At 44.6% G+C, this 23846-nt stretch overlaps 2 protein-coding genes across 11 annotated transcripts in view; one reads left to right on the forward strand and one right to left on the reverse strand.

Moving 5' to 3' along the window:
• The first annotated feature begins 1091 nt into the window (after positions 1 to 1091).
• LYRM2 (LYR motif containing 2) lies at positions 1092 to 3202 on the forward strand. Its single transcript, XM_052781525.1, has 3 exons — positions 1092 to 1161; positions 1700 to 1840; positions 2801 to 3202. The coding sequence occupies exons 1-3, from the start codon at positions 1117 to 1119 to the stop codon at positions 2879 to 2881; spliced, it is 267 nt and encodes an 88-aa protein (XP_052637485.1). The 5' UTR covers positions 1092 to 1116; the 3' UTR covers positions 2882 to 3202.
• A 2081-nt stretch (positions 3203 to 5283) lies between these two features.
• The window catches only part of ANKRD6 (ankyrin repeat domain 6), a 126210-nt gene continuing 107647 nt past the window's right edge, over positions 5284 to 23846 (reverse strand). For 5 of the 10 annotated variants that reach the window (XM_052781518.1, XM_052781519.1, XM_052781520.1 and 2 more), the window contains 13 exons: positions 23270 to 23368; positions 19601 to 19699; positions 18452 to 18550; positions 16596 to 16694; positions 16283 to 16360; positions 15383 to 15487; positions 14994 to 15134; positions 14449 to 14628; positions 12249 to 12401; positions 11558 to 11671; positions 9449 to 9791; positions 7278 to 8201; positions 5284 to 6692 (listed from right to left, as the gene is read on the reverse strand). In XM_052781518.1, the coding sequence (XP_052637478.1) occupies positions 7627 to 8201; positions 9449 to 9791; positions 11558 to 11671; positions 12249 to 12401; positions 14449 to 14628; positions 14994 to 15134; positions 15383 to 15487; positions 16283 to 16360; positions 16596 to 16694; positions 18452 to 18550; positions 19601 to 19699; positions 23270 to 23368 (2085 nt within the window). In that variant the 3' untranslated portion in view covers positions 5284 to 6692; positions 7278 to 7626. The remainder of the gene's footprint in view (positions 6693 to 7277; positions 8202 to 9448; positions 9792 to 11557; positions 11672 to 12248; positions 12402 to 14448; positions 14629 to 14993; positions 15135 to 15382; positions 15488 to 16282; positions 16361 to 16595; positions 16695 to 18451; positions 18551 to 19600; positions 19700 to 23269; positions 23369 to 23846) is intronic. The other 5 variants (XM_052781522.1, XM_052781516.1, XM_052781515.1 and 2 more) reach the window with 4 other exon arrangements.

Genomic DNA, 23846 nt, shown 5'->3' on the forward strand with positions numbered 1-23846 from the left:
CTCTCACACATGTATACAAATACTTGCGTGCTTTGGGAAGTTTAACTGTGGAAGTAGGTGGGTTTAGTTCACTAGGTAATTCTCCAGAATGTACTTCATTTCAGACTTGTACTGAGTATTTGTAGTAGGAAACTTGGACAAAATATTTTGGAAACAAACTTTTCTTTAGATTGCAAGGATACACTTCTGGCGCAAATCATAGTTTGTTGCAGGGGTGTTGTTACAGCCTGAGACACAGTTTTATCAGCAATGCTTACTGCGCAAAGGTTTAAACCAAGTTTTTTCTCTGTAATTGCCAAAGAGCTTGCACTGTATTTGGTACAAGCAAACGCTGAGTAAGTAACGCAGAAAGGAAAGGCATCGGTTAACTGTTGTTTTTTCTCTGCAGGCCAGCTCTGTGACTGTATTTGGGTTTGACATTCATTGACATATCAGTGGTAAAGAAACAATCGGTGCCTTGCACCGTTAGTGACAATTACGTGTCTGGACAGAGCCTCAAGTACGTAAAAAGATGGAAAAGGTAGCTTAGTGTCCTGTAACTGCTCACATGCCTTCTAGATGTAATTGCACTGTCCTAATGTGATCCTACAGTTAAATGCATCAGTCTTACAGCTACATCAATCTTCAGAGCGCAGGACTTCCACCACCCCTTCTGTGACATCCAAGTGTACTTGCTTACTACTTGGGTGCTTGGTTTATTACTGGAGCTCGTTTGCAGTTTCGGAAGAAATGCAACAACAGGCGAGGAACGTACGCTCCGGTACAATTTCTGGTGCCCCTTGCCCAGGTACCTCGGCTGCCCGCAGCCCAGCAGGCCCCGGCCGGAGGGCTCGGTTCCGCCACGGGTCAGCACGGCTCCTCGGGCTTAGCTCCGCGGTTGCTCCGGGTTTGCTCGCAGCGGGGAGGCAAGGCAGCCGCCTCCCGGGGCTGAGCGAGCCGAGCCCTGCCCTGCGTCTTACCCCCCGACCAGCGCTGGCTGCCGGCGAAGGGCGGCTCCTGGCCGCGGGCTCTCCGCGGGCAGCCGGCAGGAAATGGCCGCCGCTGGGCCCCGCCCGCCCGGGGAGGCCTCGGCGGCGGCGGCGGCGGGCGGGGCGGGGCGGAGCGGAGCTGCCCGTCATGGCCGCCAGCCGCCTCCCGCCGGGCGCCCTCAGCCTGAAGCAGGTACGAGCGGGCGGCTCAGGCCTCCGTGTCCGGGAGCTGGCCGCGCCGGCCCCGGGGCGCGGCGGGTCTGTGGGGCCGAGCTTCTCCCCCTCCCCCCCGGGTTGCCGCCGCTGCGCCGCGGCTGCCCTCCGGCCGCCGCGGTCCTAACGGGACCCGCTCGCCGGGCCCGCCCGCCTTGGCGGCGAAGGGCGGCGGCGAGGCAGAGGGAAGAGGCCGGTGGGCGGGAGCTGGGCTGGGGCCGCGGCGGCCCGTCCTCCGGGGTGGCCGGGAGGGTGGGCTGGCGGTCGGCCTCGTCACGCCGCGTTTTGTGCCGACAGCCGGCCTCGGGCACCGCGGCGGTTTGCACGTTCGGTACGTCCCTTCATAGGAAACGCCAGTGTCTTGGGCTGGGATCCGAGGCAATGCTGCCTCTTTCAAAAGAGAACTGGGGAACTTGGCGTCCCTTTAAACGTCCCTCAGAGCAAAGAAACCCGCTGAGGGTACCGCGCGCAGCGGAGTGTCCTCTGACAGCGGACTGGCTTCCCTCTCTCCTCCCCAGTTCCTGAGGCGACAGCAGGTTCTTCGCTTATACAGGCAGATCCTGCGGGCTATTCGCGACGTCCCTGCTGAAGCCGATCGCCACTATTTAAAGGACTGGGCCAGGGAGGAATTCAGGAGGAATAAAGATGCGACAGAAGAGGTGAGGATCGGGAACCCCCAACCCCGAGCGCCTGCCCTCGGGAACGATCGGTGCGCTATCCTTACTTTGTGACGGGTTTTTGTTTTGTAGGTGCCACTTCTGGACTGGTAAGAAGTCTCCTGTTACTAATTTCTCTTAAGGAGCATTTGTGCAAAGAAGTAATTCAGCATCTCTAAATATTATCCCCTCTGTTGGCGGTAGTAATGTTTCTCTGATTTCCAGATAATAATCTGGACTTAAAAAGCTAAAACCCAAACAAATCCCGCTTACTTAAACCACGAATCAGAAAAATCAGAAAATACTTAATACAAATATTAGATAACTAACATAAACTTAAATGCTCAGGCTTTATTATAGCTTCTCTTTTTCATCTTCAACTATATTCAATGATATTCATCCCAAATTGGATGGTTGTGGATACGAAGCATGTATGAAATGCAGAAACCTTTACACTTCTTGCGTGTTTCCTGTCCTCCGCTTTCTAGTTTGTTCCTTTTTCTAGCCAGTGCTCAAGGAATTGGTGGCTGCATTATGCAGACAAAGCTTTACAGTACTTACTTAGATAAAAATAATAGTGAGAGAAACATCCATTTGCTCTGTAAAACACCTGTCTTCATAATGTCCCTGTGCCAGTTGTCACTACTTACTTGCAAAGGTGGTTAGAGAGAGGTGTAAAGAAAACATTATTATGAATTTGAATTCTGTTCAAAACCAAGTTTTAAAGCAAAACCATAAGCAGCCCTCAAACACATCATGAAGGAACTGGAGAAAACTAATTTATTATTTATTCACCTGGTTTTTAACCATCTCAGTGACTATAGCGTTACTTCACACAAAGAAATAGATCACAGTAGTGCTGGTAAAAATTGTATGCATTTTAATGTGTTAAAACTCTGCATGCTTGTGTAAAACCTGTGCTGTGTAGACGTTCAGTTCAGTAGATTCCACTTTGTTTTACAGGATGCAATCAGGATGATGATTACTCAAGGCAACATGCAACTTCAGGAACTTCAAAGAACACTTAAGCTGGCAAAATCCTGATCTTAATTTTGTTGACAGCTGCACTTTCATCTGCTGCAAACAAGCATAGTATTTCTCGCAGAATGTGGTTACAATACTAGCCTTTGCGGACAACCTGGTAGTGTTTGAAGGTGGACTCTACTGCAGTGGGTTTTTTGTTTGGGGTTTTTTTTTTCCCCTTCCTCTTCTCGGTTTGGTTACCCTCCCCTGTGGAAATCACTTAGACACAAAGGACTTTAAAGAACTGAATGGATGTAGCATGTGCTGTGGGAAAAGCAGAAAGCACCAACGATTACAACAGCAGTGTTATACCAGGGAAATGGAAAATAAACACAAGCCAGATTATTTTGTCTGTTTTCTATTGTGGCAAGTCTAAGTAGTAACATTCATAGTGGTAACAGCTCTTTCTATACTGTGTGAAGGATTTTTACCAAAATTGGGCATTAAAAAAGCATTTGGGATGAATAAATGGGCCCAAAACAAATAAACATGATAAAACATAAAGAAAATATTTTATATGTAGGTGTTGATTTTCAGTTATAGCTGAAGAAAACTTAAAAGGGGAGGTCTTTATATATGAAAATGAGAGATTTTAGCCCCAGAAACCGTTATTAGCAAGTTAACAGGAAGTACCCTTTACGTAGTATTTTAAAAAGTCAATATAAAGTAGAATTACAAATAGAAAATACTAACTGCAAATATCGTGGTCTGTTTTTTGAAATGTTGTATTACTCCACTTTTGTTAGCTTGCAACTGTTCTTACCTTCCTGTGAATTGCAGTATATTTTTTTTTTTTCATATAATTTAAAAACATCAAGGTGAGTCTGGGATTTTCTCAACATCAATAGCCAGACAACAGTAGATGGATACCTGACTATCGAGTACCTGTGTGCAGCTGAGGTTGTGGTTTCAGGAGATGCAGGAACCCTTCCCTCTCCCACCCTGCTGTTACAGTTCACTTCAGGAGCCACCTCCCCTTCCCAAGATGTCTTTCAGCTGAGTTAGTGAGCTGGACTGCCCCACAGCAAGTCCGGTCAGTGCCACCGCACGGGGCAGGACAGCGTTCCCCCTCCAGGCTACAGGAGGGAACACCCCACTCGGGAGCAGGAGATGTGCTTTTTGCTGGAGCCAAACAAAGAGTCTTTAAAGCTACATACTTCAGCAAAGCTGCTTTGCAAAAAGCTGCTGCTTAACAAGAAAGAATGCCTTTTTTTTTTCCTCCTAATTCTTGTTCTGAAAGGCATCGTAGAATCTTTTCCTATGATGTTTATTTAGCTTTGCAGTAAAGGATGTGGCTCAGGCAACCAGTGAGGCTGCTAAAGAGTGCACATCTGTATAGACAGAAGCCTTTGAGCTTCTAACCAGTCCATGAAAAATAGGTATGTCTAAATATTTTGTTAAAAATCTAAATATTGTTTATGTTTTCTGGTAGAGTATACTGACAGAACATTAGTGTGTTGGGGGTTGATTTTTCACATTACCAGAAAATTGTTTAGAAAGGAGTTTTGACTAAACAAAGCCGTAATTAATGTTGGGTTTTTCTCGTGTGTAGCCTTCCCTTCCCCTTCAGCCAGCGTTTTGATTTCTGCTCCTCAATTATGAGACTTTACCCTGCCACCTCATCGCAGTGCTTTCCATTCAGAGCCCTGAGTCTACAATACTCCTTTGACTCCAGGTTGTATGTTTCTAGGTTGTGGCCACATAATCCAGCACTAGGTCATGCCAGGCAGTGCCCTGGACAGCTGTTGATTTATGAGTGCTGCTGCCTGCGATCTCCACTGCTTTGTGGGCTTGTCAAGATAAAATTGCCTGCCAGAAGCCTTTGGGAGTCCAAGTACATTCTGTTACGGTAAGTAAATTTACTCCAAGTGTGTCCTGCAGAGAAGGGTAGATAATACAGGTATTTTGTAAAGAAGTCCTTTGACTCCAGTAGTTTTGAAGGAGGGAAGACTACAGAGGGGAGTAGAAAGGAATTAGCAGAAAGTGCCTCCCTTTATTTTACAGTACACTTGTTGGCTTCAGAAAACCTCTAAAATCAGTACTCTGCAGCCAAGTTACTGTGTTAAATTACTGCTCCAGTGGCTACCGTGGTAGCGTAGTTTGTATGATGTGAAGTAGATTAGCTAAAGCCATAGCCGTTCCATTTCCTGTGCACTCGTGCAAGCTCAGGAGCTTGTGCGTAATCGGCTATACGACTCAGCCCTGTGCCAGTAATTTCTGAAATGGTGGGTGTGTGCATCAGCTAACAAATGGCAGTCGGTCCCTGCAGCCTCCCTTGGGACAGCCAGTAGACCTGGTTTCCATGTTTTATAGCCACAAACACAAAAGCTTAGAAGTTGAAGTCCACTTTTCTGCTCCCCCTTCTGAGTCTAGTGAGGAGGTTGCGTCCATTTTCTCTGGCTAGAAAACATTACACCACAGACTTCTGAGCAACACTTACTTTAATTGCTTGGCAAAACAGTCACTATCAAGATGATACAAAACTTAAATAGCATGCTTCTGCATTCCTACAGTAGCTTAAACAAAACTGTAAACATATGAAAGTGTCTGTAGTAGACTACAGAAGTCAGAGCAATAAAACTAGTATTTCCATAACTGCAGATACACTTTTCTTGTCTTGATAGTGCATTAATAGGAACTTTAAAAATATTGTTATATAATACAATTCTCTTTGCTTTATACATCTGCTAAGAAGACAAAAGCTTAATTACTAATTAGTCAATGGTGTCTTCAATACTGTAAAGTATTTTGTATTGATTTTAGGGCTCCTCAGTACAGAAAAAAAATCTCTTTCTCCTTGGCATAACAGTACTATCCTGTGTTTGAATTGGTTTTGAACAATTGTTCTCTCATGATCTGTTAAGTAAACTTACTTTTCTAACAGAATCTGATGGCACCTTCTCAGAGGTATAGGGAGGAAACCCTAAAGGGGTGCAGACGCAATGAGTTACAGAGCCTCTGGTGTATTCAGCGTCTGTCAGCCTGGACAACATTGGTCATTGTAAATTTTTATTTTACAACAAAACACATCCATAAAAACTTCAAAATGTTGTTGAGTTCTATTTTGTGGGACTGTTTGTGAAACCAGTCCTAAGACCTGCAGACTCACCAGGGCCCAGCCTCTCCTTTTAGAGATACAAGGGGAAAAACAGAGAGGAATCATTCAGAGGAACAAAGGAAGACAGTCTGGAGAAGGTGTCCGGGAGAAAATCCTGACTCTGCAGAAAAAGCAACATTTGAGTACAGGGAACCAAGCTTTCCCTTCTTTAGATAAAGGACTTTTTCAAGCTTCAGTAGTAGAGAATTCAGCCATTTGCTGCTTGAAGGAAAAGAGATATAAAAATTATACCTAACAAGTAGAGCACAGTTATGGTAAAATATTTGCCATCCATGCCCTAAACAAATCTTCTCAGTCACATTACCAGAATACGGCCCCAACAACTGTGTAACCACAAGGAGCTTTGCAACCAGGACACCGTTAAAAAAAAAGACAAATCTAATTTAGCATTTGTTTTAATAATGGAAACCCAAAAGAAAAGCACAGTGGCAACTGAAGCCTCTGTACCTAATGGGATGACTCACCTCGGCACCTCACTCTGGGGTGGCCTGGCCTCCCAGCTGGAAGCCTGCATCTGTCACCTACATGGGCTTGTAATTTGAGTTGGTTCTGTAGCTTCTCTCCATTGATGAGAGAGAGGCCGTGGGGAGCATCTAAAACAGTATCAATAGCCCTTCATCGCTAAGGAATTTCTGTCAAAAGCTCTCAAACATGCTGAATCTATTTCAGTATTGGTATCGCCATGTGTTTACATGTAGCATACAGCGGAACCCTCTAGCCACATGTATTGGGTCTGGCTGAGATGGAGTTAATACTCCCCATAGCAGCCCTCATAGCACTGTGCTCTGCATCAGTAGCTAGAAAGGTGTTGATAACACACCAGTGTTTTGGCTACTGCTGAGCAGTGCTGGCACAGCATCAAGGCTGTCTCTCCAACATTTTTGCCCCCCCCTCAACGGCAGGCTGGGGCAGGGCGAGATCTCGGGAGGGGACATAACCAGGACAGCTGACCTAAACTAACCAAACAGATATTCCATACCATATGACGTCAGCTCAGATATAAAAGCTAAGTAAAGGGAGACGGAAGGGGGGCATTTTTTGTCTTCAGGAGCAACCACTACGCGTACTGAAGCCCTGCTTCCCAGGAAGTGGCTAGACATCGCCTGCTGATGGGAAGTAGAGAATAATATCATTTGTTTTTCTTTGCTTTCGCGCGCGACCTTGGCTTTCAGTTTATTAAACTGTCCTTATCTTGACCCACGAGCCTTTGGTTATATTTTCTTCCCCCTGTCCAGTTAAGAAGGGGGAGTGATAGAGCGGCTTTGGTGGGCACCTGGCATCCAGCCAGGGTCAACCCACTACACCACACATGACCTATTGTGAAAATAAGGAAATTCCCTTTTCAGAAAGCCGTTTTCGTTTCTAATGCAGTTTGTTTTCAAGCAGCACCTGGAAATTGAGAGTGCAATATTTAACAGACTCTTGGAAATAACAAAGAAAGGATCTAATCTGCAGCATTTCATTGTCATGAGTACAGTCTGCATATGAACTCTCCTCAGTTCTGGAGTTTCCAAAGTTATTTCTACTCCTGAAAAAGAGCATTTTGTTTGGATGTAACAGGCACTACAAATATATATCTCTCTCTCTCTATCAATATTCCAGAATCCCAAATGAGTCCTGTTGCTTGTCTTTACCCGCTTGGTAGATGCTAGCTCTCCTTCTGCACCTTAGTCCTTAATTTGCTGAGCTCCTCTTCTAAGCTTTTAATATGCTCCTTGAGTGCAGCTTTGTCTTGCTGCGCTTTCTGATTAGCTTGGCACCGGGCTTCTTCTATTTTCCGTTCATACCACTTCTCCATCTGGGTGGAAACGGCCTCAAAGAAGTACTGTGTTATCTCCAGGGCCTGGGAGGTGTCTCTGAGTGGAGGGGCAGGCGGCTGTCCCGCAGGCAGGGCGGAGGGCTGCTGCTCCTGGCTCTGATGTGCCCCGGCGTGGTGCAGAGCTTTGTGCCTTGACTGCCCGCTTTTGCTGGACTTCTTCGTCTGAGTTCCTTTGTCGATGAAGTAGCCGCTCTGTGGTTCAGTCTTTGCAGGTTCAGTCAAGGGCTGCAAAGCAGCTTGAACCTTAACGTGTCTCAATTTGGAGCCCAAAAGCTCGGAGGAGGGCAGCTCCTGCTGGAACCTGTGGAACGTGCTCGCGCTAATAGCTTTGTCCTTTGGCCTGACATCTTGAGCAGGGGCAGAAGAAGAAACTGGTCCGCCAGCGATTAACTGTTGCTCTGTACCTACAGAATAAAATGTATACATATATACTTAGAAAAGCTCTGGCCATTTAGCATTCAGAAATCCTCGTTGTTAGATGGAATGATGCGGTTTCCCATGTACCATGCTGTGTGTACATCACAGAGGCTTATATTAGTTTATCGCACCTTCACAGTCAGGTGATACAATAGAGTCATTAAAAGAGAAAAGCTGGCTCAAGCAGAGAGGCACTGCATTGCGGCTGTGGGACTACAGACTGACAACAATCAAAGGACTTCATCAGAAGGACGTGTAACAAACATCAGGCTAGATTCCCAAAGTAGTTTATGTCTGCTGATATTTATGAACCCCCTGCTTCTACAAAACTTGAAGCCCTGCTAATTTTGCAAAGATAACACATTTTGATGCTTCTGAACTGTTAAATACAGTATAGCTCACACTCATGCTACCATAAGATTATCTGTGTGGTCTTCTGCCTTTCTAGTCTGACAGGGTATCCATGTCCATGTCTGTTCACTTTGCACAGTGTTTTGGGGGGCATATACAATGTATATTACAGAAGCCCAGGGCTTTGATAGTGCTCTCCTTGGCTGTGGAGACCTGGCCATTCTGCCTGTCTCTTTTTTTTCCTCAAAAGCTTCCCTGGCCAAGCACCGAAAGGTGGCTTGAACCATATCTTCAGGTGGCCTTGATCCCTGAATGGGCTTGAATGTTCTCAGCTATTTTTGTTCTTGTCAAATGAACTAATAATTAAACAGACGTTGGTTCAAGAAAAGGGAAAAAGTGCGAGGTTTATTCTATATCCTTGCAGTTTGAATATTAACAAGTATTTGAGTTATTGAGGAATGAGTATTTTAGGTTCACATCCTTGTACCCTGCCATTATAGACTCCATGCATCTGAAGAGCACTAAATACAATACACTTTCTTCAGAAGACTTTGGATAATCTGCACACCTTCCTGACAGACAGCAGGGTGGGAGCAATTCTGACTGGGAAACTGGAGAAATTTCAGAAACCAGAGTTATTCAGAGCATCAAAGGACTTGGCTTCAAAGACACAGTGACATGGAAACATTAGGAGGAGTCAGTGGAATTCCACCCAACCGTGTCTTAAAATATTCCCAGCAGCTGCCTTGAAGTGTATTCTAATGCCAAGACATTAGGCATATGGATGGGGGAAAGCGCACAGCCAGAATTAACATTTGTGGTATTAATGCAAGTATCCCTCAGTTAATTAGCTCGCCTTTGAATGAATACGACATTTAAGTACCTGACAAGGTTGTACCTGATGCACCATCTTGTTGAATGCAAAAATGTTGCCCAAAGCTCTGTTCTGGCATCTGGACTCTGCTCCTTCCCCCATCTTCCGCGAGGCTATTTGGAAGCGTGATATAGGAATGCTGGTGGGAGCCCTCTGACTGCAGCATGGGCTGGTTGGCTTTACAGTCCTTGGCACTGTGGGGGTTGTTCTCAGTATCCAGGGTCTCAGTGAGAGACTCACAAGTGGACAAAGTTGATTTTGGTCTTGATGACCTGGAATCTCCAGAAAGCTTGAGCTCCAGATTCTGAATCTTCAACATGCACCAAGTCTTCAGCTCATCGACCAAGGAAACCTATGAGGAAGAGACTGTAAATCAGATGATCCTATGATTAGATCCTATGGTTCTGGGGCTGCTGAGGACATGTGGCAGGGACAAAGAGAAGCAAGGCAGGGTACCTGTGGGCTTAGACTCCCTGTACAGATGTGCATGCTGCCACTGGGAATATTTAAAGGACTGCAAATCAGAAAAGACGAAGAACTATGCATTAGCTAATTGGACTCTTCAGTCCAAGCTACCACCTCTTAGATTTGAATGTGCTACTTCAAATGCAACCCTAAGTCCTCTGATCAGGGATGACTAGTTTAAATCATGCAGACAAAGGCACTTTCTAAGTGCAAGGAACATCACGTGGTCAAAGCTGCCGTTTGTTAAGAGTGAAAATTCAAATCGGACACTTGGGACACAGCTTTATACCATTACCAACCTCTGCTCCTCTGTTCATTCGGTGATAAAGATGAGTCCCACACTAAATGATAAATTACTAACAGCTTTCAAATTACAAAGGTGCTTAATAAGTGTCAGCTGCAGAGGCATTTGCCAGTAATCATTTACAATATGAGTAGCTCTTTTATCCTCTTGTTCATATGACATCACAAATTTAGGTCAGGCCCCCCCATGCACATGGACATTTAGTCCATGCATTTAGTAAAGCCGAACTCATTTTTTCCAGTAGTTTCAATTAGACCCAACAGAACAGGAACAGCTGATATCACTTAATGGTAATTTCAATTCACCTGATGTATCACTCCAGTATCTCATTTCTTAAATGGAGATTACAAGGAGATGGAGCACAAGCCTAGACATTCAGAAGCCAATCTAATACTTGCATCTCTTACTACGAAATAAAAACTAAAGCTGCCTTAGTTTGGTAAGTACTTTTCTTTGGAGAAAAGTGTTTTGCATATATTAGACCGAAGTATCTTGATCAGTAGTTTATGCTAGGATTATCACAGCTGCCAGTCTTTTAACACGGATTTGGAACAGTCTTACAAAAAGTCAGGACATTTTAGTAGCACAAAGTGTATTTCTCAATTCTTAGAAGAATACCAATAAGGAGAAAATTAATTGTTTTTTAAATTTACCCATGTGAGTGGAGAAACACAAATTTCTTAGCATTTTTTAATGGTGAATTTTTGCACAAGCTACAAGGGCAAGAGCTGGATCTCTACAGGAACGGTTATTCTTGTAATGCTGGTTAAACAAGCATACAGAAAGAACTTGCCTATTGGCAGTGATACACAGCTTGGAGATGGTGCACTGTTGCCAAAGTCAGAGAGAAGAACTGCAGCCTTTTAATACGTGGGGAAAAAAAAGATCAGACAGAGGAGAAGGGAGAGTTTCCCAGGGCACACAACCAAATGGATGAGAAGTAAAAGGAACAACACAGATCTTAGCCTTTGTTACTGTTTGCAGATGTTCCTGCAGACGTCCTTTAATGAAGCAAAAGCTGAAAGCACAACTGTTAAAAATATAGCGGTAGGAGTTTTTGCAAAGCACTGTGTTCAAAAAAAGATGTTTTGTTATAGATCCCACGCTTCAGACCCACCAAATTAAATTATGACATTGGGACTGGATTTCACATTCCCCATTTCTAATGCAAAAGCTTTATAAATTTGGTTTAGAGATAAAGGTGGTGGATAGGAATAATTTGGTCTTTGAAGCTCTTCTGCCTGTTTCAAGAGATGAGATAAATCTCCCAATATTCTCTCTGCCTGCTAGAACGAAACTCTTGAGCTGATCCATCTGAGCTAACAGGGAGTAGCTGTTTCAAGCCCTACCTGCCGTTTCTCCCCCTCGGTTTTTTCCAACTCCGTGTGCTGTTGCAGGCGGTGAAGGCACTCCGTTCTCTCTGCAGACAACCGCTCAGCCATAAGCTTGTCTAAAACACGGAGCTGTGGAAAAAAACCACAATTTAGCTGAGATGATCGTGTTAAAAACCAAACAAAACCCCCATCTGTGAACCTCATAAGTCGAAGTTCAGTCTGTCTTTCAGACTTCTTTTCTAGGAATGCTGCCAGCTACAATTAGATGTAGCTTGCAAAAAGGTTCAATCACAAAATTATCAATGAATAACAATTACATTAAAAATAAAAAATAATTTAGAGGATCTTGAATCTCAGTGCAAACGGAATTCAGCAAAAGGGATTTTTACAGTTATGAACTGACCAGCTGTGGGACTGCCTTCTGTCTTTAAGTTTCCCTCTTAGGGCCTCAACCAGTTTAGATTTATTGTCTAAAGAAGCACTGGAGGCCACTTAACACATTAAATGTGTTTTTCTCAAAACCCTAGTTTGCAACATTAGATCCCTATGGAATGTCACAGTTCCCTGGTCTTGAGTATTAGATTTCAGGTTCATTTTTACAACACAAGAAGCAACAAACGAATCATAACAATGAAAATATTCATTAAGTTTAGGATATGTTTCTAATTGTCATGTGGGCAAGCTGACCTCCGGGTCATATTCTTACTTGATGTTGAGTTTTGCTTTCCATCTGGCCCAGCTTAACATTCATCTTATCTTGTACTGTCCCAAACTCAGCTTTTATCTCTTCCACCGTTGCCTCCAGCTGATTCTCCAGTTTATTTATCAGGGGCTCACAACGACATCCATTTATTGGTGCCTGAAAGGAGTCATACATTTACTTGCTACATCCCACTGTCCTCTTACCGCAATTGGAACATTATCACAGCCTCCTTGAGTCAGTCTTGGGCTCTTCTATACCATGTACCATATCTCGCCCTCCTGATAACATCTTACAGTAGCTCAGCAAACAGGCTATTAGTTGGAAGAGCACAGACTAGAAAAGGATCGAGCTGATTTATATGGACACATCCTAACACACAGCAGTGTTGATTTCACTGGGGCTACAAGCAGCAGTGAGCTCAGATCACGTATGCCGTGGTACTGTGTACCATGTGAGGGGATACCACATTATAGGCCTATACCTCATGTCTCGATGCTGTAATTCTGATCTGAGTTTGTGGATGTGTGTGGTTTTGTGTGCATTTGTTTTTTAACCTAATGCCAACAATGTGCTCTTTTTTTTTTATATGGTATGGCAAGGTCTCACTGCTCCTGTCTGCGTTTACGCTGCTGGCATTCAGCTGACGCTTTGCTGTGCGCACCGCTGCCTTCCTTCTGACTCGCATGACACCGTCCCAAAGCTCCTCTGCAAGGGGAGCTGCACTGACCACATTTAAATCTTTCAGGGAGATGGTCACAAAAGGCTCCTTTAAGCGAGGACAGCTAATCCTCATCAGCTTCCTCTGCAGTCCACAGGCAGAAATTGGCTCCTTCAAGGGAGGTGAGTCAGGAGCCCAAAGCGGCTGCTCTGAATCTGTCTGCAGAGGAGCCTCCCTCTCTCCTTTGGCCCTGCAGTACTGTTTCAGAAACTGGGGGTTGTTGCCTTGGCAGGGGAAGGTGGGTAGTTTGCAGAGCGCTAGAGAAACCTTCAGAAATACATGTACTTAAGAAATTCTGTTTGTTATTCAGGGCCTGAGGGCATCAAAGACAACAGACAAGCAAAAAAGAAGGGGAGAGAGAAGTGTCATGTATTTCAGGAAATACTGTAAGGGAGTCTAGCTCTATTAAGCTAATCTTTGTAAATAGATTAGATTGGTATACAAATCCTATCTGCTCTCTGCACCTTTCTTCCCGTTCCCCAAGTCCTTCCTACTGGCCCATCCTCCTACCATTGGATCCTAGGGGCAGGGATATACTCCTTTTAATGTATGAAAGGTTCTTCCTGATGTCTGCTATTAGGATAATCCCATAGTGCCCCTGTCTGGAAGTTTCCCAAGTGTTACACAGTGAGATGTTTGGAAAATATGGCCAGTAAAACCTCTGAAGTCTGACTTGAGTGATCTTCAGAATCTGCTGAACTTCTTAACTGCAGCAAGGGACTGAGGAGAGCTGGTCGATGGATGTGAGAAGCTAAGGAAATGAAAGGATTAACCTCCCAGAGGTACAGGAGGGCAACATTAAGAAAACAACAATATAGATGTTTACACTGTCTACAGGGTAATTTGCTGACTGTTTTCATGCTTTTTTATAAATATGTACTGGTAAATACTTGTGTAATAAAATAAGTAAAATATCAGTCTCTAAACTGGAATAAATGCACATGAGTGGGTAACTCCAGGTTTCTTTGTGAACCAATTTTTGCACAGCTCCTGCCTTCAGTAATCCTAGAATACCCAAAGACATGTTGCATTAAACAGGAAGAACTGAAACAGAATGTATCAAGAGTACTCAAGCTCTTCCTTTAGGTAGGAAGCTTCAGTGCTCACACGTGTCCCTCATTTATTTTCCTTGGAAAAACTCTTTGCATTTCGTGTCGGAAATCTTGATATTTCGAAGTGTATCATAAAAGCTCCAGTGTCATTTCCAATCCCTGTTCACACCTCATCTCCAAAAAGGAAATGCTTTGTTGGTCAAAACTAGTTAAGTATGTCTTCTTCAACATGCACAAAGCCAGCTTACTGTTTACCACACTTCAGGCCAAAATGCAGCTGAAGCCCAAACAAGGAAAACAAACTCACAGTCACAATTTCATACCGCTGAGAGTGCAGTTAATCGAGTGCATTTTCTACCCGTTAAGCTAACTGTGCCCCACCTCCAAGTGCTGCTCCCTGTGCCTCCCTCCACGAGGGCAGTGGCCGGCTCACCTGCATCACCTTCCCATCCTTTCCTCGATAGAGCGTGTAGAGCTGGTAGGCTCGGACCTCGTGGGGAGGGGGTGGAGAGGAGCAGTGATGTTTACTTCTGCGCTTAGGCACGTTTTGCTGGGGCCGAGGGAGCGTCTGCTGATCGGCTGGGGAGATGGGGTCCGAGAGTGCTGAAACCTGCTTAAAATACACACAACGTTTTCCCTATTTATGAGCCCCCCAGTAAACTATTCCTGGTGGGAACGGGACAAATCCATTGTGGCAATTACAGCAAAACGCTAAATTAAAACACCAATCCAGCTGCAGTGGCTGGACACAACCTTGGTGTCTGTCAGCACAATAACCCGATTTCCACAAAAATCCAGTTCACATGACCCCTCAACAGCAGAATTACCCCCCCCAGAAATCAGTTTTGTCTGAAGACTATCTCTGCCCCTGGAGCATGGCGGGGCTGCTGCCCTGACTCACCGACACACCGAAGGGACCCCTATACTATTGCTCAACTGCTATCCCTTCTCTCTCTGCTATTTTAAATCTACTGATACCTTTTCCTTTGGCTTTTTCTTTTTGCTCTTCTTCCCTTTGGGATCTGGTGAGGTTGACCGGGGTTCACCCTTCAGATCGCTCTTCCTCTGCGGTGGCTGGTCACTGCTCGGCGTGTCATCAGCAGCTGAGACGCTGCCCTGCTTGAAGCAAAGACAGGGAGTTCAGAGCAGTTGCAGAGATGAGGAAAAGGTGCCTTTTCTTCAATTTCCCAGTTTTAAGCTGCTCTGCACATGTGAGTGGGCAACTCTTTAGCAGCAAAGCATGACAGACTGCCTCAGACAGCTGCCGTGGTCACGCACAAGTGATGGCTCCGAACAGATTTAGTCCTGATGGGTTTTATTTACACTCCCTCCTCACAGCAGATGCAGCTGGTAACGCCGGGCTGTACCTTGCTCTGTACCACTTCATCCCGTGGTACTGACTGAGCGCGCCTTTCCTCCTTCAGTCTCTCTCTCTTCTTTCTCAGGCTTCTTCCACGGTTAAAGCGTGAGACCTGAAGGCAGACCACACTGTTACTCAGTGATGTCACGCTCTTTCCTACCACAGAAGCCAAGTAACAGAGCAACCCTTTTTCACCTCTATCTAAAAGGCAATGGATAAAGGAGAGTGCACTGCCAGATGGACGCTGATGGGCCAAGCAATGTGGGTGTTTAGAGCTGTGAAAACACACCACCACTGACTGAGCTAAGTCTATCAGGGCATTTTGCTGTCCCCTGGAGGGGTGAGCACCTCCTCCTATGTCCTCCTGTGTCCTCAGGCTGGTTGCCAAGCCCAGCCCTTCTCACGCAGAGGTGACAAGGAGGAGCTGGGCAGGGATCACGCCTGGTCTCATACCAGAACACAGAGCCCTCCTACATGCCTTCTGGTCGAAGAGCACTGTAGCATTTCGCACACAGCAGCAGAACATAAACAGGAGCAACCATCTTGGGGATGGGACATGTCCGAGGCAGGCAGCAGAGTGACACAACCCAGGAGCTTTCGGGTACAAGACAGCTTTCTAACCCCTGGGCCACGGCAGGGAACAAGTGCCTCTGGCTGCTCCATCCTCTGCCAGTCAGGACAGTGGGACCTCTGACAGCGCTTAATGCTGAGGCTTAATGTGCACACCTTGCTGGGCTTGGGGGCTGAAAGCCTCCACGTCAACAAACCTGAGGCCAGCATACAACGCCAGCAGAAACGTAGGCACCTTTCACAGCAGAAGATTAAGGACCAGGGGATGTGGCCTCTCAAGGTTAACTGGCCTCATCTCCGTGTGTATGTGTGTGTTGGGGAGAGATTTGTAACGTACCTGTGATGCTTTAGTGAGGAGGAGCGCAACCTCAGGATTATTGTGCTGTCTGGCAACCTCTAGAGGGGTCTGACCTGCCTGAGAGGAAAAAGAAAACAGCATTTCCTTCAAAACACAAACTGCTGGAAATGTGGAATTTCTCCACCCAAGGTTAGTACACACTCTGTATGCAAGAGTAAAATGACTAACTTTTTTCATTTACCCAGATTTAATTCAACTCTAACACCCAAATATTTTCTACCAGCACAATGAAGAGTGTTGAAGGGAGTCTGCATTAATACAAAATACCAAAGGAACTCCGGATCCTGCTTACATTGTTGACAACGGATGCATCAGCCCCTGCCTCCAGCAGCAGCTTAACCACCTTCCTGTGATTTAGAGCAGCAGCTACATGGAGCGCAGTATCCCCTGCCTGCAAGTTAGGGGAAAAGCAGAAAACAACCTTGTAACACAAGTCCTTGGGTCTCACCCTGCAGAAATCACACCTTCCTAAAAGATGCTCGGAGGTCAAAAGACCTACACTTACTGATGCAACAACTAAGCTTAAATAAGGCCTGGTCAATAAAAAAAAGCAGAGTTGGGAGGAAGGGGACAGGAGGGGGCAAGGACCTACTTCAGCCTGGTTTTGAGAAATGCAGCTGAGGTGCTGATGATCTGGTTTAACTAAACCAAGTGACACACGACGCAGCTTGGAGACAGCCCAGCTCTACTGCCAGCAAACTGATACGACATCTGAGGGCAGAAGCGGTTTTCCCACCGCAACCTTTTTTTTTTTTTTTTTTTTTTCCAGGTTTGATTATTTGGTGCGCAGGTGGTCATGTATCACATTACTCAAAAATAATCAGATAAGTACCAGCAGTGAGATGGTTGGTGTTCTCTTCATGAGATACCTCAAGAAAAACAGGTTTTGGACTGAAGCCAGGAGGCAATACAGGTCCAGCACTAACACACTGGCCTGCCCTTGTCCTGCGGCAGTGAGGTGAAGATGGCTGTGATCAGGTTCGGGCACCGGTAACAGAGCCAGCAACTGTTCAAGGGAGACAGGACACGTGTATATAATGCCCTCCTGTCCCCTTTGCCTTGCATTTTACCTTCAGAAAATCAGAACTCCTCCAGACTAGTGGAAATCTATTGCTTGTTGCTAACTTGGATGAGGCGTATTCATCAATAAAATCATTATACGTGCAAATATGGAACAACTTCGGGTAGTGCTGGGGAATGAAGAAAGGGGATGTCTCTCTGGGCCAGGTTCACACCAGTTAATCTTAATATTCAGTGGCTCATTTTGCAAGTTAAAAAACTCATTTCCAAATAAAATTACGTAGTAAATTTAACATGCTGAAACCCATTTTGTTTGCTGTAATATCTCATATCTAAGAAAGAAGATTAAATGTACAGATCAGAAAACACCTTTATGATCCTCAACTACACAGGGAAAATTTCCCAGGAACATGAGACGATGTGGTTAAGCACCACATAATCTGTTTATTTAGCAGATTTAGCACATTTTAATGTACTAAATCCATTCCCTTCTACCACCCAATTAGGCTATGGTATAGGTACAGCAATCAATTACTTCTCTATAAAACAACTATGGACGATTAATCCTAGGTTAGACTGATCATTACTTTGAATTTAAAGCATACTTCTTCTTCACTTTTATGTCCTTTTAATTCCCCCTACTGCAAAATGCAGCAAAGTATTCCAGAGGAATTCACACTTTTGTAGCATCTGAACGTTAGTGAGTTCTGCTTCACAATGTCTCTGTAATGGCCATAGGATCATTACATCCTAGTTACAGAGGAGAAAATGGGCCCCATAAAATGACTGAGTGTCTTGCCCAGTCCCATTCTGCACAGAACTGGTAAGGACCCAGGAGTGCCAACTCCTAGCCCTACGCCCCTACCCCTGTCCCAAACCCCCTTCCTACACCAACACATAATTGCAGAACCTCATAAATAGGCAATGCTTTAAAGAAATGATGCAAATGCGATGGCAAAATAATAAACCACTGATATGCCATTACTTTAAAGCTATCCTTAAAAGCTCAGGCATTTAGTGGTACAGTGAAACACAGAGTGAAGCGGGATTACTTGGGTAGGAATCCCTCTTCCCAACAACTAGCTGTACGCAAAGGGCGCAGAGACGCAATGAGGCTCATGCACTGACCTGGTTCTTTTCATGGACAGAACAGAAAGCACTGAGCAGCACCCTAACGATGGGCAAGTGATTATAACGAGCAGCCACATGCAGACAGGTATCTCCTGCCTGCAAACAGAAACAAAGCTCTGAGCATGTAATCGCAGAAAGAAAGCTTCCACTTGTCATGTTCAGGGATGAAATAATCCTATTAAACCAAAAAGAGCAGTAAGTGCCACACACCGCCACTGAACAGCAATGCTGCCTTCTCTGCGGTACAAAATCTACTATCATGGGTGGGAAGGTTTAGCAAGAGCTGGGGTCAGGCATGGTGGGGATACAAATTCTTTAACCACTGATGGGAAATACTGGAATTATAACATGCTGGCTTACTGCACTACAAAATCTGACTTACATTTTTACATTAAACCTGTTCTTCTGAACTGCAAACCAATGTGACTTGGAAACTCAACTCAGTGTCGCACATAATGAAGCAAACATGACGAGTGGGGCCAGAGCAGCATCCCCACGAGGGGTGGCACATGTGCAGCTGGGACTGGGAGCAGAGCCCCACGGGTTTCCATTTCTGTGTGTCTCTGCCCACCTGGTTGTCGAGCAGGGACAAAAACATCTGGCTTCCTTTTGTAGGCTTTTTTTTTTTTCCTTTGCCATGCCAGAAATCATTATGAAATAGGAGGAAAGCTGTCTGAAATTGAAGTCACCTTGAATCTACCTCATTTGACAGATCAACACACAGTATATATTATCTGTCTCAGTAAGGGCAGGTCTGAAGACTTTCACTGCTCTGGCATAAAACCCTTTTAAGATTTCCGTCTTTTTGAGAGAGGAGCCCTTTTGCAGAATTGCATGACAGTGTATGGGTCAGGCCATCAGGACCCCAAAAAGCAGCAAAGGACCAGCTGCCTCGGTCTGTGCAACAGCAAAACCCCCTTTGGCTCCTTACATCCCTGCTCAAGAGATGGGTACAAGTAGTGCATTGCTCAGTCCTACCAACTGCATTCCTGTACATGATGTATACAATGGTTTGTTAGTGGTTTTTTTCAACAGCATTTATAATAAAAATCACAGCTTAAAGCATTTATGAGTATTTCTACAAGTTAAAGCAATATAGCTAGAAAAAAGGAACACAAAAATGAACACATTCTTTTCAAAACTCACATTATTTTTGAGGTCTGCTCGAGATCCTCCAAGTAACAAAACACGAGTACTCTGGGAATGGCTATTCTGGCAAGCCAGGTGAAGAGGTGTGTTACCTGCCTTAGAGAAATAGAGGAAAATACAAAAGCCATATTTAGAAATTGGACATAAGCATTAAAAAATAAAACCTCACAGGTCTTCCCACAAGAAGATCCACCCAGGGGTCGGAAACTGTCACTGTTATTTTCCCAAAGATATGAGCTAAATGAACCTGAAGACTGAAATACCCTCTTCGTCCTGGAAATGATTTATCTGGGACATAGTAAAGGCAGAAATTGGACAGTCTAACAATATCTGCATTGGTCAAATCCGTTTGCAGGAAGCAAAGACTCTAGAAACTGTCTGGTTCATTAATATCAAACAGCACTATCAGGTATTTCATTTAAAGAAACACAATTCTTGTGTTTCAGGTTGCCCCCATGCACACACACAAAGACAGACGCTGCCACAGCATGGCATCTCTGATCTCAAGCAAAGCCAGCCGTGACTGCTGCAGGGTGTTAGGCAGGTGAGGGTCACAACAATTTTTGTTTCCTCATGATCATAACACAAACCAGCTCTAAGTCTGGCTGGGTCTGTGGGTGCTCTCACAGGGCAGGATGCAGATTTTACAGTATTGGGAAGCTTCAATGTTCAGAAAGCACGCCAGTCTCCAGCCAAGATGAGAAGGGAAAAAAAAAGCCACCCAAACCCCAGAGAATCACATGCTAAGGTTCCTGAAAGGAGCAAACATGCAGTTTTTATGGACGGAAATCAAAGCAGAGTTTGCTTGTGTATTGTCTTTGTAACGCTGTGAAGGATTTTATGGGTTTGACAAGTTTTTCTGGAAGCATTTGGCTTTTGATGGCCTGAAAATGTTTGGGCTTTTTGGCTCTTGGGAGCTAGAAATGAAATAAGCTCAGGTAAAAAGGTTTCCCATGCTTACTAGGCTACCTGTTCACCTTGATTATGTCCTTTAATTTGTCCCCCATGCTCTCAAGACACAGATCAAAGCTGCAGGGTTTGAATTACAAAAGGCCGACTCTTAGATGTGGTCTTAGGTCTTCAGTTCCATGTTACAGACTATTTCAGGCCTGAATGTAGTCTCTAAGCTGTGGCAGACGTGAATATTTTCTTTCTCAGCTAAATTGCATTTAAGTGTCATTTTTTTCCCTCCTGGTTTATCTTTGGAAAGCCTCTGCAATGTCTTTATCATTTGCTGTTTGGAAGGTCGGCCCTGGTGGGAAGGCAGAGAGGTCCTGTGCAGCAGGTGATGGGCGAGGACCTCGATGCTGGGAGAAGTCATGGTCCTGGTGCCTAGGGTCAGGGCTCACACAGCAGGCTCATCTGGCTCATCTCCCACAGGGTGACAAATCTCTCAGCAGCTTCTGTGAGAGGGAGAGTCGGTCCGAGTTGTACCAATCTGGGGGTCTTCACTGGTCCACAGAATCTTCACCGAAATGTACGGACTGATGGAGGATCTAAAAAGAAGGCTACAACTGATCTCACCGGATGATCTATCACAGTGGAAGAGTTTTTATTAAGCCAACTTGACTGAAAATAAACTGCATCTCCAGGGTGATTGCTGCACAGGAGGAATACGGCTACCCAGGTGGTTTACCCATGTGTTGTTCAATTCCTCAGATGCCGGCCTGACTTGCCTTTAAAATCCCAGGTGTCCTGTCTGGCCTCTGCATTTCACTTAATATAGAAGCCGTCTTCAATTGCGTTGCTCTTTTATATGCTGTGCTCGAGGTGCTGTGCTGCGCAAAGTGCATCCGTACAAGTGTTCTCCAAGCAGTCCCAGGAGATATTAACCAGGAGTTACAGAAAACAGAGAGTCAAATCTCTCCTGTCTTCTGCTGCTTAGCAGGGTTTGGCAAATCTAGCAGCCTGTATCTGTCCCATCCAGCCAAAATCGCACGATGCCCAGATGTAAGTCAACAGCCTGCAGGGTGCTCCTGCACATGGCACTCAGCCTTGGCTGCCAGAAAAGCTAGCAGAAAGATTATGCCTTGTTGTCAGTAACATAAAAAGTTGAGAGACCAGAGAAAACATTTTGGGATTAAGTAGACTTAAGCTCTTCATTTTTCTTGAAATCAAAAGGGGTAAAAGCATGTGCCTGTGTGCAAGCATGCACAATTCGTGCATTTTTCAGCAGCTCCTGAGGAAAGATCCTGTCCATTAAAAACACCCAAACAGTGAAACGCAAAGGGAGAGGATTGTGCAGGTAAGACATCAAAGACCAGCGCAGGAGCTGCTCACACAGTATTAAAGTCTGCCAGTCATATTTCAGACATCGACCCTGCTGAGCTATTCTGTGCACGTGCTTTCCAAGAGAGGTTGTCTCCAGTTGACATACGCTGTATTGTGAGCTAAGTCTTCTAATACCCTGAGGTATCCAAGCATGCAGGATAACCAGACTTGCATCTTAAGCCCAGAGCCTTGTACAGAAGTATATGTATATACACAGACAAGGGTATCCAGGGATAGGAGTATAATGGTTCACAAGACTATAAAGTCAAGCATAGGAAGTTGTCTAAAGTACGTCTGATACTCATCTAGGTGAACATTACAGAAAAAATAGTTGCAGAAAATAAAAATTGGAAGTTGGAACAATATAAAAGAAGGAATAAACATAAAATAATATCAAAGATGATGCAATTACAAGACCTCAAAGTGACCACGACTGTACAAACATATGCACATATACTGCATATATACACATGCACATACAGAAACACTATGTCCAGGCAACATGCCTTTTTACTCAAAAACTTAGACTTTGGCCAGCTCTCTCCTTTCTTCCCTTTCTTCACTAGCCCCTTTCAGTTGTCGTTTTAGAGACATGTTTACCAAAAACTGCTCAGAGATCCCATAAAGCCATCCCAAAGCCCCCTCGGCTGTAACGAAGGACACGGTGCCAACCGTGCGATCTGACTGACCCATCAGCACAGCAGTCCAAACACTGACTCAGCTCACTTCATAGGCTGCTACCGCCATTTCCTAGACTATTCCATTAACTTTTGAATTAGTGAATTGAAGAGAAGTCTCCCACAGGTATTACAATTAGAGTGGAACTAAAACCTCTTGCTTTGTTATTCTTTCCTCTAAACTGCTCTCAAGGTATTATAAATACCAAAAGGAACATAATCCAGGTTCATTACAAGATTTTGGTAGGAGCCTACACTAATATATTAGGAAGAACTTTCTAACAAAAGATACACTATTTTTTTCCCCTCTGTGGCTTACATTCCTTTGGCTGTTTAATTTCCCCCCAAAAATGGATTTTGAATGCCATTTTCTATTAGTACAACTCATTTTCATTTTAAATCACACCAATCACAATGAATCCGCTTGGTATAAATTAGAGCACTGTGGAGATTTCCACAGGAATTGCAGCGTTCCTCAGCTGTAATTAATGTGTCATTCAACGCGCTACTGAGTTCCTCCTGCATCAGCTGTCAAAATATGAATTTCCTAATGCCTGTGGAGGAACTATCCAGGCGTAATAAATGCAGAAAAAGAAGAAAAAAATCCCACTAGGAGCTGCTCCCCCACCCACTGAGAAACGCCATGGCCAGAAATCTCCAGTGCTGAGAATCAGCCACCTTACACCAGAACTGAAAGCTCCTCCTGCATGGGTCTCACCTTGTTCTTGGCAAGAACGTTGGCTCCCGCTTTAACAAGCACTTTGGCAGACTGACTGAATCCATGCCAACAAGCTTCATGAAGAGCAGTGTTCCCATCCTGAAGAGCACACACACAGGAGGAGAAGGTTAGCGCGCTGTGCCCACACGCAGAGTAACGTACATTCAGAATGCAGCAGCTGCACACCCCACCTCTCACTTAAAAAATGAAATATCTTCCTTTCCTACTAGCTTAGTTTCTATTTTATTTTTTAGAAGAGGGTAAAAATATTGTTATTTTTTTTTGTTTGGAACTTGGAATTAGTTACATTTACTCCCAAACTAAATTTACAGCCTGGGATTCTCAGTTTCTGGGATAATCAAGGGAAACTGTGCAATGTTTTGCATAGGGCATAGTATGGTTATACGTTTCTTTAATTCATCCCTTAATGAGCTGAGAACAGACTCTTAAACCAAAAAGTATCAGCCTGATATAAAAAAATAACTAAATTAGTAATTTATATTAAAGAGATGGTATAGCTTTTTTTCAACGCAACTGTTCCAATTATTTCCAAAGCATCAGATACTTACTCAGGAGT

Source organism: Harpia harpyja, chromosome 3 (genome assembly GCF_026419915.1).
Source record: "Harpia harpyja isolate bHarHar1 chromosome 3, bHarHar1 primary haplotype, whole genome shotgun sequence".
Lineage (NCBI taxonomy): Eukaryota > Metazoa > Chordata > Aves > Accipitriformes > Accipitridae > Harpia > Harpia harpyja.